Below are 21,106 nucleotides of genomic sequence, written 5' to 3'. Positions count from 1 at the left end.
ATCAAGGAAACATGACAGCAGCAAAGGAACACAGAAAATTCCCAGGAGCTGACCCCCAAAGAAATGGAGATCTGTGAAATGCCTGACAATTCAAAATAATTGTTTTAAAGAAGCTCAGCAAACTACAAGAGAATGCAGATAAATAACTCAATGAAATCGAGAAAACAATACATGAACAAATTAAGTTCAACAAAGAGAAATCATAAAAATTACCACTCAAATTCTGGAGCAAAAGAATACAATGAGTGAAATGAAAAAATGCAGTAGGGAGCTTCAGCAGCAGACTCAGTCCAGCAGAAGAAAGAATCAGCACACTCAAATATAGGTCATCTGAAATTAGCCAGTCACAAGATTAAAAAGAATGAAAAAGAAGAGAGCCTACAGGATTTATGAGACATTAAGTAAATCAATATGTGTATTACAGAAGTCCCAGAGAAGAGTGAAAAAAAAAGGGGGTAGAAAGCCTATTTTTTAAAAAAAAAGGCTGGAAAGTTTCCAAATTTGAGAGAAATGGGCATTCAGATTTATGAAGTTCAAAGGACTTCAAATGGGATCAACCCAAAGAAACCTATACTGAGACACATTGTAATCAAACTGTCAAAAATAAAGGACAAAGAATTTGAAAGTAGAGAAAAACGACTCATCACATATAGCCCTCCACCCCCTATAAGTTTACTAGTGGATTTCTCAGAATAAACCTTACAGGCAAGGAAAGGGTAGACTGACATATTCAAAGCACTAAAAGAAAAAAACAAAAAACAAAAAAAAAAATACTATAGCTGGAAAAATTATCCCTTAAGAATAAATAACAAACCAAGGGAACAAAACAAAAACTGAGCCAGATAAACAAAAACTGAGGAAGTTTGTCACCACCAGACCTACATTGAAAGAAATGCTAAAAAGAGATCTTCAAACTGAAATAAAAGTATGGTGTACAACAGGCAGAAGCATAAATCTCACTGTAAAAGTAAATATATGAAACATTTTTTAATGTTTATTTTTGAGAGAGAGAGAAGGAGAGAGAGCACGAGCAGGGGAGGGGGAGAAAGAGAGAGAGAGAGAGAAACAGAATCTGAAGCAGGCTCCAGGCTCCCAGCTGTCAGCACAGAGCCCGACACAGGGCTTGAACTCACAAACCGTAAGATCATGACTTGAGCTGAAGTCGATGCTTAACTGACTGAGCCACCCAGGTGCCCCTAAAAGTAAAAATATAGACAAATGCAGAATAATGTTACATTATAATAGTGATGTGTAAATTACTTTTAATCCTAAAAATTAAAAAATAAAAATGTATTAATGGACACACAATTTAAAAAGAACCAAATTCTGACCACAAGAAAGCGAAGTATGTCAGGATGGTAAAAGTGTGGAATTATGTGACTAAAGTTAAATGGTTATCAATATAAAATAGATTATTATAGCTGCAAAAATATTTTAGGCAACTTCAAGATAACCACAATGAAAAAATGTAACCCTATAATAGTTCCACAGAAGATGAGAAAAGAACCAAAGCAAACCATTTCAAAAAAATTAAATAACAAATGAAAGAGTGGAAAAACAGAACAAAACAAATGCAAAACAAAACAATGAGCAAAATCACAATAAGTCCTCACCTATCAATAATTACTTTAAATATAAATGGGTTAAACTCTCCAGAAGGAATAGCGTGGCTGAATGGATTTTTAAAAACCAACATCCATTTATCAGTCAATAAAGAAGATGTGGTGTATATATATGCAATGGAATATTATTCAGCCATAAAAAAGAATGAAATCTTGTCATTTGCAATGACATGGATGGAACTAGAGAGTATTATGCTAGGTGAAATAAGTCAGTAAACGACAAATACCATACAATTTCACTCGTGTGGAATTTATGCAACAAAACATGAACTTAGTGGGAAAAAAGGAAAGGCAAATCATAAACAGACTCTTAACTATAGAGAACAAACAGGGTTGCTGAAGGGGAGGTGGGTGAGGGGATGGGCTAAATGGATGATGGGTGTTAAGGAGGGCACTTGTTGCGATGAGCACTGGATATTGTATGTAAGTGATGAATCACTAAATTCTATACCTGAAACTAATATTACACTATATGTTAACTAACTGGAATTCAAATAAAAACTTGAAAAAAAATAAACCAATATCCAGCAATATGCTCTCCATAAGAGTCTCACTTTATTTTTTTTTAAGTTTATTTATTTTTAGAGAGCGAGCATGCATGTGAACGAGTGAAGGAGGGGGAGAGAAAGGAGAGAGAGAATCCCAAGCAGGCTCTGCACTGTCAGCACAGAGCCCAATGCTGGGATTGAACTCATGAATGGTGAGAGATCATTACCTGAGCTGAAGTCAGGAGTCAGATGCTCAACCAACTGAGCCACCCAGGTGCCCCAAGTCTCACTTTAGATTTAAGGGCACACAGAGGTTGAAAATGTAAGACTGGAAAAAAAGTATTCCCTGAAAATGGTATCCAAAAGAAACCAGGTGGCTATATTTATATCAGGAAAAAAATAAACTTTAAGTCAAAAAATCTCTATGGCAAAGAAGATCATATCATAATGATAAAATGGTCAGTTCTGTGGGAAGATTTAACAATTATAAATATAAGTGTACCCAACATTTGAAGACCTAAATACATCAAGCAAATACTTACAGATCTGGAGAGAAATTGACAGCAATACAATAATACTGGGAAGACTTCAACCCCACGTTCAATAACAGAATACTAGACAAGAATTAATGAACAGTTGACTTGAAGAATGCTATAGACCAAATAGACCTTACAGACATGTTCAGGAGTTTCTACCCAACAACAGAAGAATATACATTCTTCTCAAGTGCACACAGAACATTCTCCTGGGTAGATCACATCTTAGATGACAATACAAAAGTTAACAAATTTAAGAAGATTGAAATCATCCTGGGTATCTTTTTCAACTTTAGTTGAATGAAATTAGAAATCAATAACAGTAGGAAAATGGGAGTATTCACAAATAGTTGAAAACAAAACAGTACACTATTAAACAACACTGGGTCACAAAGGATATCAGAAGGGAATTTAAAAAGCATCTTAAGACAAATTAAAACAAAAACACAACACACCAAAACTTATATGATGCTACAAAAAGGAAGGAGGAACATTTAAGATGCTAGGAGGGAAATTTATTGTGATAAATGCTGACATAAAAAACAAATTTCTCAAACATCCTAACTTTATAACTCAAGGAACTGGGAAAAGAACACAGTAAACCCAAAATTAGCAGAAGAAAAGAAATAATAAAGATTAGAGCAGAAATAACAGAAAATGATAGAAAAATCAATAAAACTAAGTTTTGTGGGACATCTGGGTGGCTCAGTCGGTTAAGCGTCCAACTTCGGCTCAGGTCATGATCTTGCAGTCGTGGGTTCAAGCCCCACATCAGGCTCTGTGCTGACAGCTCAGAGCCTGGAGCCTGCTTCGGATTTGTGTCTCCCTTTCTCTCTCTGCCCCTCCCCAACACGTGCTGTATCTCTGTCTCTCAAAAATAAATGAACGTTAAAATATTTTTTTTAAAAAACTGAGTTTTGTGTGAAGAGATTTAAAAAATTAATAACCCCTTAACTAGACTTACTAACAAAGAAGAAAGAAGACTCAAAATTAGAAGGAAAGAGGAGAGATTACCATAGCTACCTCAAAAATGAAAAGGATCCTGGGGCGCCTGGGTGGCGCAGTTGGTTAAGCGTCCGACTTCGGCTCAGGTCACAATCTCGCGGTCCGTGAGTTCAAGCCCCGCGTCGGTCTCTGGGCTGATGGCTCAGAGCCTGGAGCCTGCTTCTGATTCTGTGTCTCCTCCTCTCTCTGCCCCTCCCCCCTTCATGCTCTGTCTCTCTCTGTCTCAAAAATAAATGAACGTTAAAAAAAATTAAAAAAAAAAAATGAAAAGGATCCTAAGGGACTACTATGACCAACTATACGTGAACAAATTGGATACCCTAGAAGAAATGAATAAATTCCTAGGAACATGCAGCCTATCAAAACTGAATTAAGAAATAGAAAACCTGAACAAACAAAAATGGAGATTGGCTCAGTAATCAAATAACTTCCAACAACAACGAAAACCTCAATACCAGATTTCTTTCAAAGAAGAATTAATACTAATCTGCCTTCTTTTTTTAAAAATACACAACTTTTATTGCATCTTTAAAACATCACAAATAAGTCAGAGGTATCATCTGACATCTTGCTGTTTCTATAGCTGGACAGCTTAGATCTGGTCAGCTTGCTGAACTGTTCCTTTTTCAGAAACAGATCCCATCCAAAAATTTTATGATATCCTTGTTTTTAGCTGTTGTGGCTTACTGAAAAAATTTGATACAAGTTCAGTGTTGTTTCCTTTAGGAATTAACTCATCATTCTGGGCTTCAGATACTAAACAAGCCATGGCAGGCCTCATCCAAACCCTGTGAATGTATTTTTTGACCATAAAACTTTGGAATTCAGCAAGAGAACCATTGTCCTGAATAATGACATTGATGGGAAAGTGAGCATACACAGACCTCATATTAGAATTGAAGTCCAGTGTACCACCCTGATCATGTTCTGTACATTGCTACAGGTAGTACAAATAGTGGCTAGTTCCTTTCTATTTTCCCACCATTTGTCAAACTGGAACCCCTTCTTTTTCTTTTCAAAAAGACTGAGTCCTACACTGATGTGGTTGAAGTCCACCTGCATGGTTCCTCTGGGGATCTTCACAAAAACAATGCTTCAGGTAACACTTCAGAGTGATGTCAGCATTTTCTGAAATGTTGGTAGTTTGACTGCTGAGAATGGTCTTCATTGTCAAAGTAGATGCAGAAAAAAACAAAACAAAACAAAAAACTAATCCTTCTTAAACTCTTCAATAAGCAGAAGAGGGTATGCTTTCAAACTCATGTGATGAGGCCAGCATTACCCTGCTACTATACCAGACAACATCACTGCAAGAAAAGAAAACTACAGCTCAGTATCAATGAGGAACATAGTTGCAAAAGTCCTCAGCAGAATACTAGCAAACCAAATTCAACAGCACATGAAAGGATCATTCAACACGAACAAGTGAGATTTATTCCTGGAATATGGGAATATTTCAATGTAAACAAATCAATGCGATATATCACATTAACAAAATTAAAGGAAAAAAACGTGATTAAACACTTAAAAAACTTAGAAACAAATGCTTAAAACACTCATAATGAAATCCCTTTTAAAAATAGGTATAGAGGAAACTTATTTCAACATAATGAAGGCCATATCTGACAAACCCATAGGTAGTGTCATAATGAGGAAATACTTAAAGATTTCCCTCCAAAATCAGGTGCAAGAATGGACATTCTTCCCACTTCAATTCAACATAGTACCAGAAGTCCTAGCCAGAACAATTAAACCAGATAGATAGATAGATAGATAGATAAATTGAATCAAATCTGAAAAGAAGTGAAATGGTCTCTGTTTGCATATGGCATGGTCTTACATATAGAAAGCCCGAAAAACCATGCCCCTCAAAACCTGTTAGAACTAATAAATGAATTCAGGAAAGTTGCAAGAAACAAAATCAACATAAAAAAGTCATGTTTCTGTACACAAACAACAAGGTGTCTGAAAGGAAATCAGGAAAACATCCCATTCATGTTAGCAACAAAAACAATAAAATACTGAGGGATAAATTTAACCAAAGGGGTGAAAGACTCATACACTAAGAATTGTGAAACAATGATGAATAAATTAAAGACAACATAAATAGGGGCGCCTGGGTGGCTCTGTCAGTTAAGCATCCGACTTCGGCTCAGGTCATGATCTCGCAGTTCACGAGTTCAAACCCCGCGTCAGGCCCTGTGTGGACAGCTCAGAGCCTGGAACCTGCTTCGGATTCTGTGTCTCCCTCTCTCTCTGCCCCTCCCCTGCTCATGCTCTGTCTCTGTCTCTCTCTCTCTCTCTCTCAAAAATAAATAAACATGAAAAAAAATTTTTTTAAATAAAGACAACATAAATGCAAACACATTCCACGTTCGTGGATTAGAAAAATTAATATTGTTAAAATGTCTGTACTGCCCAAAGTGATCCACAGATTCATTACAGTCCCTGTCAAAATCCTAATGATTTATAGAAATAGAAGGAAAAAAAATACAGTCCTAAATTTTATACAGAACCATGAAAATCCCCAAATGACCAAAGCAATCTTGAATGAGAAGAGCAAAGCTAGTAACATCACACTATAGTAATCAAACTGTATGATACTGACATAAGAGTAAACATATAGACCATGGAACAAAATCCAGAGTCTAAATAGAAATCCATGCCTCTATAGTCAACTGATCTTCCCCAACGGTACCAAGAACACCTGATGGAGAAAGGATAGTCTCCTCAATAAATGATGCTAGGAAAACTGGATATCTACATGCCTAAGAATGAAATTGGACCTTTATCTTACATCATACATAAAAAAAAATAACTCAAAATGGATTAAGGGCTTAAACATAAGACCTGAAACTATAAAACTTGTTGAAGAAGACATAAGGGAAAATCTTCTTGACATTGGACTTGGCAATGATTTTTTTTTTAATCTGACACCAAAAGCACAGATAACAAAAGCAAAAATGAGTGAGACTACATCAAACTAAAACACAAACTTTGTAGTATTCTGCACAACAAAGGTAACCATCAACAAAATGAACAGGCAGCCTACAAAGTGGGAGAGAATATTTGCAAACCATATACTCAATAAGAGGTTAATACAAAAACAAAACTCATGTAACTCAATAGGAAAAAAAAAAAAGGCAAAGGACCCAAATAGACATTTTTCCAAAGAAAACCTACAAATAGCTAATAGATACATGAAAAGCTGCTCAAAATCAGTAATCATCAAGGAAATGCAAAACCACGGCAAGATATTATTTCACATCTGTTAGAATGGCTATTATCAAAAAGATAAAAAGTATAGGTGAGAATGTGAAAAAAAGGGAACCCTTGTACTACATTGATGGAAATGTAAATTCGTTTAGCCATTTTGGAAAACAATGTGCAGGTTCTTCAAAAAATAAAAATAGAACTACCATATGACCCAGCAATCCCACTTCTGGGTACATATCCAGGGAAATGAAATTAGTGTCTCAAAGGGATATCTGCACTCCAATGTTCATTGTAGTGTTATTTACAATAGCCAAGGTGTGGAAATAATTTAAAAGTCCATTGATAGATGAATGGATAAATAAAATATGTTGCATGTATCTACAATGGAATATTCTTCAGTCATTAAAAAAGAACGAAATCCTCACATTTGTGGTAACATGGATGAACTCAGAGCACATTATGCTACATGAAATAAGCTAGTCATAAAAAGGTAGATACTGTATGACCTCATATATATGTGGAAATCTTAAAAAGTTGAACTCCTGGAAGCTGAGAGTAGATTGGTGGTTGACAGGGGCTGGTACAGAGGCTGAAGCATAAGAATGCCGCAGCCATGCTTTAAAAAAATGGTGGAAAGGCATTCCAGAAATAGAAAACATAAAGGGTGAATACTTGAAGGTAGGAAGGGATCTGGAGTATATGAAGAAGAGAAGAGAAGGCCAGTGTGGCTGAAGCATAGTCAGGGAGAGGGCAGATGGTAGGAGATGAGGTTAGAGAAATAGGGAAAAGTTGGATCAAGCAGGCCTGTGTAGGTTATGGCAAAGAAAGTCCAGGAATAATGATGAGACCTTGACAGAGGAGTGACATCATCCCGTTTACATATACAAACCTTGTAGAAGGCAGGATGACTGAAATAATTTAGGTGAACAATGATGGTTATGACTTGGGGGTAGCTGTGTACATAGAAGGGAACGAATCCCAGTTTATTTTGGAGGTAGCACTGACTGCACTTGATGGTGAGTTTGATGTGGGAGATATAGGAAAGGGAAGAAATAAAGTAGATTAAGACATTAGTTTGAGCAAGTGGGTGCCATCTGCTAATCTGGGGAAGACTCAAGGACTGACAGATGCTTTTTTGCTGATAAAGTATACACTCAGGTTTGGATGTACTAAGTTTAGAAGCTTATTAGCAGCCATGTAGAGTTGCCAAGGGAGCAGTTAATTAAAAGTAATGTTAACTTAGGAGAAACATCAAAGACAAATGGAATTTGGGAGTCCTTAGTGTATTGGTTGATTTAAAAGCCATGAAAGGGGAGCCTGCGTGACTCAGTTGGTTAAGTGTCCGACTTCAACTCAGGTCATGATCTCATGGCTGGTGGGTTCCGGCCTGCGTTGAGCTCTGTGCTGACAGCTTGGAGCCTGAAGCCTGCTTAAGATTCTGTGTCTCAGTCTTTCTCTGCCCCTCCCTGACACGCTCCCTCTCTCTCCCTTCCTTCCTCCCTCTCTCTCTCACTCTCAAAAATAAACATTAAAAAATAATAAAAGCCATAAAAGTGGTTGAGATCATTGTATCATTTAGGAAAGGAAGATTTTTTTAATCAACTCTTGAGTCACCCCAACTTCATTCATTTATTCAACACGCATTTTTTTAAGTAGGTTTCATGCCCAGCAGGGAGCCCAGTGGAGGCTTGAACTCATGACCCTGAGATCAAGACCTGAGCTGAGATTGAGATTTGAACACTGAGCCACCTAGGTGCCCCATATCCAACATGTATTTGTTGAGCTCCTACTATTCTAGGCACTTTTCTATGGCATTGTAGTTACAGTAGTGAGTAAAGGAAACCAATTATTCGCTTCCATAGGACTTCTATATAGTTAATGATCCAGAAAATAAAGCAATAAGCAATAAATATGTAACTTAATTGTTTAGAGGAGAAGCAGCAGCAAAGGAAGGAGACTATGTGGAGTTGGTCAGTGGGAGGAATTTATTCTTTTTCCTACTGGTGATGTCCTGGCAGCTAATGGAGAAGAGTAGTTCAAGAATAAGGAGTTTCCTGAATCAGATGTTGCTAAAAACCCCAGTAAGATGGAGACTAAGCTGTGACTGTTTCACCCCTTGTGATGACAAAAAACAACAAAACAGTTTTGAGGGCTTTGAAAATGAAGAAGTAGAGACAGGAATGAAGACCCGCTGTTTCAAAGGAGTTTGCTATAAAAGAAAGCCAAAAAATGGACCATAACAGTGGGAGAAATGAGATTAAGGAAGTGTTTTAAAAACCAAAAAGATAAAATTCCAGAAAATGCTTGTGATTAATGGGAATGACCTAGTAGAGGGAATGAGGGGATAATTGATGGAATGAAATCCTTGAGAAAATAAGAGGAGACAAGACCCCAGGGTGGGTGGAGGGAATCGCTGATAGGATCAGCAACTTATCTTTCATTGTAACTGGAGGGAAGACAGAAAGGATGGAATGTTTGCAGACAGGTTTGTAAATTTGATGGTGGGGCAGCAAGTAGCATCTGCCCCAATGCTTCTGTTTTTCCAATGAGCTATGAAGCAAGAATGAAATGAAAGGAGTTTGAGAAAAGAGAAGATATGCAGTGTCATGTTGCAGGATGGGAAATCAAGTTGCTAAAGAATTATAGCAGAATTGCTGTGCATTAGAGATCACTCAACATTTATGGCAATAAAATTAACATGAAAACATCAACCAATTCTATACTTTCCCCAACCACTTTCATTTGCTCAATTTCCAGCACAGAGAAGGCATAGAGCTGGATTCATCCAAGGTTGTGCTTTTTCCAGATGAATGCAGCGATTGAAAACAGGATGGAGAAAACTAAGTGTATTAGCAAAGGAATGAAGAGTCCTGAAATGTAAGCTGATGGAGGGAATTGAAAACAGGAAGAATGCCCAGGGGATTGTGAAAGGTTAGAAAAGGGGTATTACTCATTCATCTGGTTTACCCATTCACTTCAACAATTGAGCTTCTATTCTGGGCCCTGTGGATCTATTCACTAGCAAGACTAACCAGCCCTTTCACAGAATAGAGTGAGATGGACAAAGAATTAGAACTTGTATTTTTTTTTTTTTTTAATTTTCTTAGTTGACACACAACATTACATTAGTTTCAGGTGTATGGCATAGAGATTCAACAAGTTTATGCACTATGCTATGCTTACTACAAGTTTAACTACCATGTGTCCCAGTACAACACTAGGACAGTATCATTGACTATATTCCTTATGCTGAGCCTTTTATTCCCAAGATTTACTCCTTCCATAACTGGAAGCCTGTAGCTGCCATGCCTCTTCCCCTATTTTGCCCAACCACATACCCCCTCTCCTCTGGCAACCACCAGTTTTAAAGTATTAAATTCAGATTTTGCTAATGGCTATGAAGAGAGTAGAGAGGGGCCGCCTGGGTGGCTCAGTCAGTTCAATGTCCAGCTCTTGATTTCAGCTCAGATCCTGATCTTGGAGTCGTGAGATGGGGCGTTCTTTCTCCCTCTGCCCCTCCCTTGTTCACAATTTTGCGTTCTCTCTCTTAAAAATTAATGAATCAATCAATAAAGTAGATGAAAGAGAGTGGGGAGAGAGGGAGCATTAAGTGGGAGGGGAGAGTAGTGTCAATTTAGATAAGGTGTTCCAGCAAGGGAATCCTCTCTACTGAAATTGAACAAAGATCTGAATGAAATGAGGAAACAAACCTGTGAATTACTGTGTGAGTAGTGTGCTAGGCTGAGGGAACAGTGAGTGCTTTTTCTGTTTTTTTTTAATGTCCAATAGTAAGGCCAACAAAACTGTGGTGAAGTATTTTTCCATCCCTATTATATTTTTAAATGGTGTTTTCAGGATACCAAAGTGACACAGCTGGTTTAAGCAGTTGGTTATTGCACAAATGTCATTAGAGTGAGCAATCAGTTAAGTCTCATTTCAGCAGATGAAATGTTTAAATATAAATATACCCTGTAATCATGTCTAATTTGTTTATCATTACCTTCTCCTTCTCTGGTGACTAGCATTAGAATGCCACACATGATATGGTTCAGTTAAAATTTTTAGAGTGAATTTTTATGCCCACATATACTTTAATACTTAAAAACACAAATCATTCCCCCTTCAAACCTTTTCAAGAAGTTCTAAGGGAGGAGTTCAAACAAACCCAAGGTCTCTTCCCTTCTCCCTGGGTGTTTGGGGACTTGCTTTAAATGACTTTTCAAAAAATTTAGGTATTACTCACATGCTGTGACTGACCCATTTAAAATATACAATTTGTTACATTAACAACTCAGGTAACAACAGATGTTGGCAAGGGTGCAGAAAAAGAGTATCTCTTTGGCACTGCTTGTGGGAATGCAAACTGGTGCAGCCACTCTGGAAAACAGTGTGGAGGTTCCTCAAAAAATTAAAAATAGAACTACCCTACGACCCAGCAATTGCACTACTAGGTATTTATCCAAGGGATATGGGTGTGCTGTTTCGAAGGGGCACATGCACTCCAATGTTTATAGCAGCACTGTTGACAATAGCCCAAGTATGGAAAGAGCCCAAATGTCCATCGATGGATGAATGGGTAAAGAAGATGTGGTATATATATATACAACGGAGTATTTCTTGGCCATCAAAAAGAATGAAATCTTGCCATTTGCAATTACATGGATGGAAGTAGAGGGTATTATGCTAAGCAAAATTAGAGAAAGACAAATATCATAAGACTTTAAGATACAAAACAGATGAACATAGGGGAAGGGAAGCAAAAATAATAACAGGGAGGGGAGCAAAACATAAGAGACTCTTAAATATGGAGAACAAACAGAGGGTTGCTGGAGGACTTGTGGGAGGGGGGAGATGGGCTAAATGGGTAAGGGGCATTAAGGAATCTACTCCTGAAATCATTGTTGCACTATATGCTAACTAACTTGGATGTAAATTAAAAAATTAATTAAAATATACAATTTATTGGTTTTTAGGATGTTCACAGTGTTGGGCAACCATTACCTAATTCTAGAACATTTTTTTAAGTATTTATTTATTTTTGAGAGACAGAGAGCATGAGCAGGGGAGGGGCAGGGAGAGAGAGGGAGACACAGAATCCAAAGCAGGCTCCAGGCTCCAAGCTGTCAGCACAGAGCCTGACACAGGGCTCGAACTCATGAACCGTGAGATCATGACCTGAGCCGAAGTTGGACACTCAACCGACTGAGCCACTCAGGCACCCCTAGAACATTTTGAACACCCTAAAAAGAAACTCATATAGACTGGTCCCATTAGGAATCACTTCCCTCCTTCTAGCCCCCAGCAACCATAATCTACACTCTGTCACTATTTGCCTATTCCAGATGTTTAAAATATATGTAATCACACAATATGTGTCCTTTTATGCTTGGCCTCTTAGCATGATGTTTTCAAGGTTAATCTGTGTCTAGCCGGTATCCATACTTCAGTCCTCTTTATAGCTGAATGATATTCCATTGTGTGGATATACCATATTTTCTTTATCCATTTATCGTGTGATTTGGGTTGTTTCCACTTTTTGGTTTTTATAAATAATTCTAGCTATGAGTGTTGGTCTACAAGTTTTTGTGTGGACATTTGTTTTTAATTCTCTTAGGTATATGCCTGCCAGTGTAAATGGCTTTTTTAAAGGCATAACTGTAAAAAAGTTTTATCTTAAAAATATTTCTCACTTCACTCCATAATATATCTGTCTTAAAAGAATACACAGGAAAAACAAACAAAAAAAGAATACATGGAGTTCTTTCCAGTTACTTATTTAAGCTACTAGTGGAATTCATTAATTTTTCTCCAGAAATCCAACATTAGCCCTGTGGGAGGTGTTCCCTCTGTGGCTCTGCAGCCCCCCGGCTCACTGCCCCCTGCATGGGGGGGAGGGGGGACCAGCGCTTCAGCAGCAATCTCACGGGACATTGGGAATGCAACTCCAGACAGGTGGTGGGTTACCTTTTTGTCAGTAAATATTGCTTCTTCTTGAAAGAATCATAGAATCTTGATAAACTAGAAAAGTTTCTCAGAATTCACCTAATCCAATTGTTTTATAAATCTTCGAACGAAGGGATGTCCAAAAGGTTAAAATGCTTGCCTGAGTTCCTATAGCCGGTTGGTTAGGAAACCAGGATGAGAAGCCAGATCTCTTGACTTCCAGTTCAGTTCTCTGACTACTAAATTTTACTTTGTCTCTGTTGTTTGAATTTAAAGTTCTAAAACAAAAAAATAAACATAATTCATTAAGCGGCATTTTCAGGTAAAAGTTTACAGAAAATATTTTCAGAGTTTTATAGGGAAAAGCTGACCATCAACCTTGTACTCATTAATTCACAGCGACAGGGGTGGGGGGAGATAAGAGGAATAAAGAAACACTATCACTTTTAGCCTGTGCATAAGGAAGAAAGAATTGTAGGCATTTGTAAACATTCAGACAGTCATAAACAAAGGTCAGCTATTCCTATTAGCTTCCCTTAAGAGTCAGCCTTTTTTTCTTGCATGACATTCTAGCATTTATATACAAGTAGTTTTAAAAGGGGTATAAAGATTAAGCATAATTATATTATCCAAGTGTAGTCAAATTACGCAATAGACTATGCAGTTAATCACTTGGATCTCCTAAATGTCATGCTGGATATAGTTGATCCCTCTCACAGTGAGTCAGAAGTGGGAATGGGTTCATTCACTATTTCCAGTAAGCAGCTTACTGCCAGCAGGTGTTGTGACTTGTGGGAAAGGGTAGGACTAGAATGCGTGCTTGTTTGGAGAGTTCAGAAACGTATCCTTGGGCCTTTCCATCGGGCTGTACGTGAGGCCACAGGCAGCTGAGAGTGTTGGCAGGACCACAGCTACCTCCAGCTTAGAGGAGGCTCTTGATCTCCTCTGAGTCTGGTAATATTGCTCCCTAGCACAAAGCTGGAACAGGTGCCACATACAACTCTGTGGTCCAGGCATGGGTCTCAGCTCTCTCACTCTCTGTGTGATCTTGGGCACATCACCTCAGATGTCCTCAAATCCCCCATCTGTAAAATAAGATGAGCAGGCAGAATAGCTAATTTTTAAAAACTCTTTGGCTTTAAAATGTTATGGTTGTACAACCTAGTGGTTTAAGATGTCAAGTATATTGGATATTAGAGGTAATAAAGAGTTCATAAAGTTATAGAGCCATCTTTGAGTCCCATGTGACACTGGGCAAGTACTTCTGTAAGATTTTACGTTACCCTTAAGGGGGAGTAATGATAATAGTACATAATCCTAATAGGGCTACTGGGGGCAAAAATGGCATTAATGCAAAGACATTAGCACAGTGCCTTCCAAATCCTAAGATTCAATAAGTATTCATTAGTAGTAAGTAGTAGTAGTATTTTCATTAGAGACATTTTATCTTAATAATGTACTGTTCCCTTTAGAAATGAATAAAATTCCAGCAAATTTTAGTAATATTATAAAGTATGTAGACTAAAACATTGTTTAAAAGGTTATAATTAACTGATCCTTAAGTAAACTGGAGAGAAAAACCTATAATTTAAATAATGGAGTGGTGGATGGTGAGCATGATGAGGGAAGGAATGGGATACAGAGGTTGATGTTATAGTGCAAGTGAAAGAAATTGAACTTATTTTCTCCTTAGTTTTATTGTTGTCTATGACCTTATATATTTTTTCTACCTTAATTTGGAAATGAAATCATTTATGAAAAATGTATCCAAATTAGTGGCTACTGAGAAGTGAGGCCCTTTTTTATTTTTTAATGAGATTATTACTGTTGTTGTTTGTCACATAGAAATAAATAGTAAATCCAATTCTATGTGAGCTGCCTCCTTGTAATTTCTGCTAGTTTTGCAAGTACTATTTTGGTGTGAACCGAGGACTTAGAAGCTTAGTAATTTTGGAAACAAATACTCAGATATTTTTCCTCAGGATGTTGGTGTGAAACTATCCCTGTTCAATAGTGGTTTGCTAAACTAATTGAAGGAATTCATTTAAGATTCTTATTTACAGAATAAGAACGCACTTGTAAAATGTTGTAGGGAAAGTTGGCAACCCTAAGTTTGGTGGTTGATGTCTTGGAGAATTAACCCCCTGTTTCTCCAAAGAAGAGAGGAACTAACTGTGGATGTGTAAATTACATGATAGCATAGATGAGACTTTTTTAATGGTCATCTCTGAATATGTGTTCTGTGTGTCCCATACCTACTCCATCACCATCTTATCTTACTTGCTTCACTGTTGTAGATGAACAATAAGAAAGGAAATGTTTTGGTTCCTCAAGACAGTCTCTGTGGCTTCTGCTATAAGCAGCTCAAGCCAAAAATGCCTTGTCTCCCATCAAAATTGCTTTTTACAACCTTGTAATTTCCAGTTAGGGTAATGTTCTTTGGTTCCTAATACTTCTTTTATACTTTTTTATAGGAGGCCAGTTGTAAGAACCCCTTACCCATCCTTCTGACAAAAGACTTAGACATGCAAAAACCATCTCTAAAAACCAGGGTAAGTTATGTCTGCTCCTTTGGGCTACCATGTGAAACATTTAGCAGGGTTATTCATGTCCTCATGATTCCATGCTCTGTGTCTTGCATTTCCTTCAGCCTTTTTCTTTATTTGTATTTTTGGTCCTGGTTGCGTAAAAAGCACTTTTCATTTAGTGCTTTAATCCAAGGTGATATTCATCCCCCAATTTTTAAGATACTCCTATTATTTAACAGTGATATATTTTAGTACATGGTTTTACTTATATTAAATCAGGATTGTTTTAAGCCTAAATCATAGGAAATAGTCAAATGTAGTAATCTTTCCTTGGTTGTTTGAGGGGTAAAGTGAAATGTTTAGCTGTAATTTCTCTTTTTTTTTTTAAATACAAATCACTTTATTGACTTTTCGTAATTATAAAAACAACACACGATCAGTTAAGTAAATTTTAACCAGGAAGAAATAAGAACTGTCATACCTATGACAGAATAATCTAATGTGTAAAATTTTGTTTTCCTTATTGTAAGAAAAATCCAAAATTCACATGTTTTGCCAGTGAAAAGAAAAACCCCTTTAACCCAAAATATGTCATGGAAAGTTATTTGATTATTTGTCCAACCAGAAAAGTGATTGCGTTAATTTTAGAGTATCTTTCCTAATCTTTAATCTTTTAAGTAGAACTTCTCCTATTAGGTATATAGAATATTCATAACTGGCCACCAGGAGATTTATAGAGCTACTATTTTTCCTAGTTCTGAGAAAAAAAATGTTCACCAAACTTTGAGTTCACTGTAAGCAAAATTTAAAAGAATTCTTATCTCTGATTTTTAACTGCAAGTTACCGTAAAAATAATGGTGGCTTTATTTTTAAAGGCAAATTAAGTATTGAGTCATTGTTTAGTGTCTTAATTACAGTAAGTCTGTGGTTTATTTTTAAAAGAAATAAAAACACCTTTTTTTTTTTTTTTTAATAAAACCTATTCCACCTTGATTTTTTTCTGGAAAATTATCGAAACTATCCAGCATGCTTTCCTTTTCAGCTACCAACTATTTTTGGGGTTTTTTTTTTTCACTGAAATATCTGTGTCTACAAACTTATGTATAATTAATTCCAATGTATTATAGAAATTTTATTTATTGTGAATTAATAAAAATTCAGTGTAAAAAATAAACTCATAAACAAATGCCTTGAAAAAATGCATGATTTGAGGAAAATCATTAGGTACCATTTGCTTATTAACTCCTATATTGGTATAACTACCTTTATGTGAAAAGACCCTAAATGAATCACCTCCTAAATGAAGATCATCTCAAAATTTGTCATAAAAGTTGAAGGGATTGTATCATTCTTATGAAAATAATCCTATTTGGAATGTTTCAGCTGTATACAAAATCGGTAATTAATGTACATTTATTATCTACCAGTCTTGCTGTACAGTTCATGAATAAACTAATTCAATAGAGAAATTACTTCATTAGTTAAGCCTTGGTTTTTAACTTAAGCTTCTCTGTGGCCTTTCATGAGCAAGTTTACGTTTACATGAGCAAACTAAGCTCTGCTTAGTTTATGAGTGATTAAAATCCTTGTAATTTCAAATCCCAGAAATGATGCAGAGCATGTGAGCTATAAGAGATTACAAGGAACTAACCCTTTCACCAGGATTTTATCTTAAGATCTTTTTTCCTCCAGTTGATATTTGAAAGCTAAAGCTGAGAACACCTTCAAAATATGGTTGGTGTGTCCTTTCTAGAGTGACATAGTGAGCTAAGAGAATGATATGTATCCTTGGTATTAATGTTACTCCATTTGGCCTCCATAGCTGTATTTCTCAGATATCTCCAGTTACAGCTGTATTTGCCTTGGACAGCTAAGTATTTCTGCTCCCTATATGGCTAGAGATATAACATGGTAATCCAGAAATGGCATATGTCCATCGACTCTGGAGATCTCTCTAGTCTAAGCCATCTGTCCCCATCTGTGTTCCCTCTGACAGTTGCTGTCTCTGTTCCTAGGCAATAGGAAGGATTATATTTCTCTTCCTTAGGTAGGAAAGCCACTTCTTGATTTGAGTCCAAGCTGAAAAAAAAGTATATCCATTACACAGTGCCATGACACTTCCTGAATGAGCAATAATCACCAGCCCTGGTAACTCAAGGACATATTCATATAACCATTTCATGCCCAATACTGTGTAGAGTACATATGTAAACAAATAATCAGAATAGATGATAAAGAAGACAATATCAAATACATCTATAAAGAGGTATTGAACATAGAGACAACTCCTTGTTACCTAATAGGATTAGAGAAGATGGTCTTTTTCTACCAAACACAGGTACTCAGTCTCTAAATAAGCCTCACACTTATATTCATTGGCCACAGTAGAAACCCTGAATAGCATCCAGTGAATTGAGGGTAGAAAATTATTTTTCTTCTCCTTTCCTTTGGGTTATGCTCTGGACTTCCCACTATCATTGCTGTGTTCTTGGCTTCAGCAAAAAATTCAAGGTCAGGTCATGGTATAAGAATGAATACCAGATCCACCCAATGCTAGGATAAAGGTATAAAATAAAAGATAATATATTGCCTTCCTTTTATCACCAGATAAAACTGTGCTGATGAAATTTAAATTATAAGCACATAATAGTTTTAGTTAGTTATTGGATTCTCTTAATGCTTTTATAGAGGTTTCCTTTAGTATACAAAGTCATATTAACTATAAAAGGTGTAATAAAGATAATGCAGTTATCAAATACACTGCTTCTATTTTTGTAATAGAAGCAACTGTTAAATTATTTTTCTTTCAAATGTTAATGGTTTCAAGGACCATGAATTATTTATGAAGGAGATTTTCTTCAATGATGACAATAGTTGTCACAACCCTGTTTTCTTAAATGTTTTTAAAAATTCCTATGCCTATTAGTAAACTAGAAATTTTAAAAATGGAGGGTTTTGATAAATTTAGTGGCAGTATAATTTAATTTTCAGTAAGCAAATTAATAGAGTAATTTAATAAGCATTAAATTTTACCAAGCTTCTAGAGTATCTTAGAAATATTAATGAACATGCATACATTTTATATTGCTTTAATTAATGTGTACATTCTAATTAGCATTCTACTTTTTCCAGTTGACATTATTTATACTATGCATTTCCATGTTTAAGGCTAGTTTGCATGCTGCTGCTTTTAATAAAAGTAGTGGTGGTGGTGGTGGTAATTAGAGCTAACGTTGATCAAGTGCCAGATACTATATTAACTACTTAATATAGTTCTTTTTTTTTTTTTCTGTTCAGTATTCTCTATCAGTACTCACTTTGGGTAAGAATATATGACAGTTTATTTAGGTATCATTCTGGGTTTTTTCCAATATTTAGGTTATCTCCAATATTTAGATTATTTCCACTATTTTGCTATTAAAACATTTTTGAGTAAATTATTTTCACAACACCTTTTATGCACATGTGGGAAGTAGAGTCATAAGTATGTACATCGCTAATTTGTCCCAAATTTACAAATAATTTTCTTAACATGTTGTACCAATTTATATCCTCAACAGCTGCAGATGATTGTTTCCATTTTTTACATCCTCACCAGTCCTTGGTAATATCAGAGTTGTTGTTTCCCCAGTCTAATGAGTGTGAGATGCGTCTTGCTATTGCCTTAATTTGGATTTTTCTAATTTCTAGTTGTTGCAGAGACATTTATTATTCACTGAATACCCATGCATTTCCCCAATGTTTCCCAGCCTGGTTGCAGTTAGCTGGGGCCAGCCAGCTGCTTCTGGCCAGTAGGCTGTGAGCAGAAGTGACAAGTGTGGCTTTGAGGGCAGAGAATTGAAAAATTGTGCATGACTCTCTAGCCCTTTCTTACAGTGTAGCAACTAGACAGTGGAGCATGGGTCCCTTAGTGGCTTTTTTTGGAGCAGAGGCCCCCTGTGAAACCACACTGCATTTGTGTCATTACTGAGAAGTAAACCTGTTTTGTTAAGCCACTGAGACTTCTGGGTTAATTTGTACCTTCACTATAATGTAGTCTATCCTGATTAATTTATATGGGCAGCTTTTCATGTGCTTATTAAGCTTGGACATATCTCTGATAATTAATCTGAGTACTACTTTTTCCTGTCATTGCCAATTTTATTATTGGGTTGTTTGCTTTATTTTTTTTAATGCTTATTTATTTTTGAGAGAGAGAGAAACAGAGTGTGAGCGGGAGAGGTGCAGAGAGAGGGGGAAACAGAATCTGAAGCAGGCTCCAGGCTCTGAGCTGTCAGCACAGAGCACCACGCAGGGCTCAAACCTACAAACCGTGAGATCATTACCTGAGTGAAAGTCAGATACTTAACCAACTGAGCCACCCAGGTGCCCCTGTTTGCTTTTTTCTTAATAATCTCTATGAATTTGTTAGTTCAGTTACATATGTCTCAGATACTTTTTCCCAATTTTTTAGTTTTCTTTTTATATTGAATGTAGTGCCTTTTAATGTATAAGAGGTTTTTATTTTAATGTAGTCAAATTTATTAGTTTTTAGTTTTTGTGTTCTTTATATCTTGTTTGAGAAATCCTCACATACCTTGAGGTCATTAAGAAAACCAACTTTATAGTTTTCAAAAAATTTTAAATTTTGCTTTGCATATATGTTAGTCTTAATCCATCTGAAGTTGAATTCTTTGTAAGCATAAAGTAGGAATCTAATTTTATATATAAAAATCAATCAATGTAGCATGTCTGTTCAATAGTTCATCTTTTCCCCACTGTTTGAAATGCCCTTTCTATTATATGTCACATGTTTTGTATGTTTTGGGCTTTGTTATTGGTTGCTTTATCCATTTGTTTATCTCATGTTATTGGAATGTCCTAATTAGTGATATCTGGTAAAACCAGTTTCTTCAGTTTTTCTTCCCTTCTTGAAAATTATTTTGGCCATTCTTGGTCCATTGCTTTTGCGATTGAATATTGTCAAATTTCATGAGAAACTTTAGTTAGAATTTAAACTGAATTGATAGATTCATTTCATGAAAATTAGTATTCCATTCATGACCATCATAGAACTCTATTTGCTCATGACCTCTTTAATGTCTTTTGATTTAAGAAATATAATTTTCTTCTTAACTGTCCTAGGTATCCCACGTTTTGTCTATACTATACTATAATGCTATAAATGAAATACTATACTATACTAGTACTATACTAGTATACTATAAATGAAATATTCATGATGCATGATGTCTTCCAACTTTGTTGCTGATAATTAGTGTTAAAACTAATTTTTATTGTTGACTTTTACATCTAGAGGCCTTGCCAAATTCTCATTAGTTCTAATATTTTGTTGATCACTTCTGTTTGATTTCCTTTGTAGACAGTCATATCATCTGAAAATGATGAGTTCTGTTGATTTTTTTTCATGCCTTTCATCATTTAATCTTTTTTTATATACTGTAAAGGCTAAATAGAAATGGTGATAGCGTACCTTTTTGAGTTCCTTCCTGATTTTATGGACAGTTTCTACATTTGACTTTTTGGTATCATCACGGCATATTTCGTTTTCTTACTTTTTTTGTGTGTGATTTTTTCACAATGCCAGGCACATAGCTTTCCTTCAGTAAAGACTTCAAAATGAACTCATTATTTCATTGCTTTTGTTCCATATGATAGTAGTTAGTGTTAGTATGTTTCCATATATGTTTTTCTTCACACATACACTTATTAGGTTTACAATATTTGCTGTAGGTATAACCTTACAAATAGGTATACCTATTTGCTG

At 36.0% G+C, this 21,106-nt stretch overlaps 1 protein-coding gene and 1 pseudogene across 2 annotated transcripts in view; one reads left to right on the top strand and one right to left on the bottom strand.

The window, feature by feature from the left end:
- FAM13A (family with sequence similarity 13 member A) overlaps positions 1–21,106 on the top strand; it is a 330,318-nt gene that overhangs the window by 138,796 nt on the left and 170,416 nt on the right. For both annotated transcript variants that reach the window (XM_049630875.1, XM_049630874.1), the window contains exon 6: positions 15,285–15,362. In XM_049630875.1, the coding sequence (XP_049486832.1) occupies positions 15,285–15,362 (78 nt within the window). The remainder of the gene's footprint in view (positions 1–15,284; positions 15,363–21,106) is intronic.
- Positions 3,691–4,819, bottom strand: LOC125922930 (60S ribosomal protein L9-like; annotated as a pseudogene).

This window comes from Panthera uncia, chromosome B1 (assembly GCF_023721935.1).
Source record: "Panthera uncia isolate 11264 chromosome B1, Puncia_PCG_1.0, whole genome shotgun sequence".
Taxonomy (NCBI): Eukaryota; Metazoa; Chordata; class Mammalia; order Carnivora; family Felidae; genus Panthera; species Panthera uncia.
Note: the sequence above shows the minus strand (reverse complement) of the source record. Positions and strands in the feature narration are given on the sequence as shown.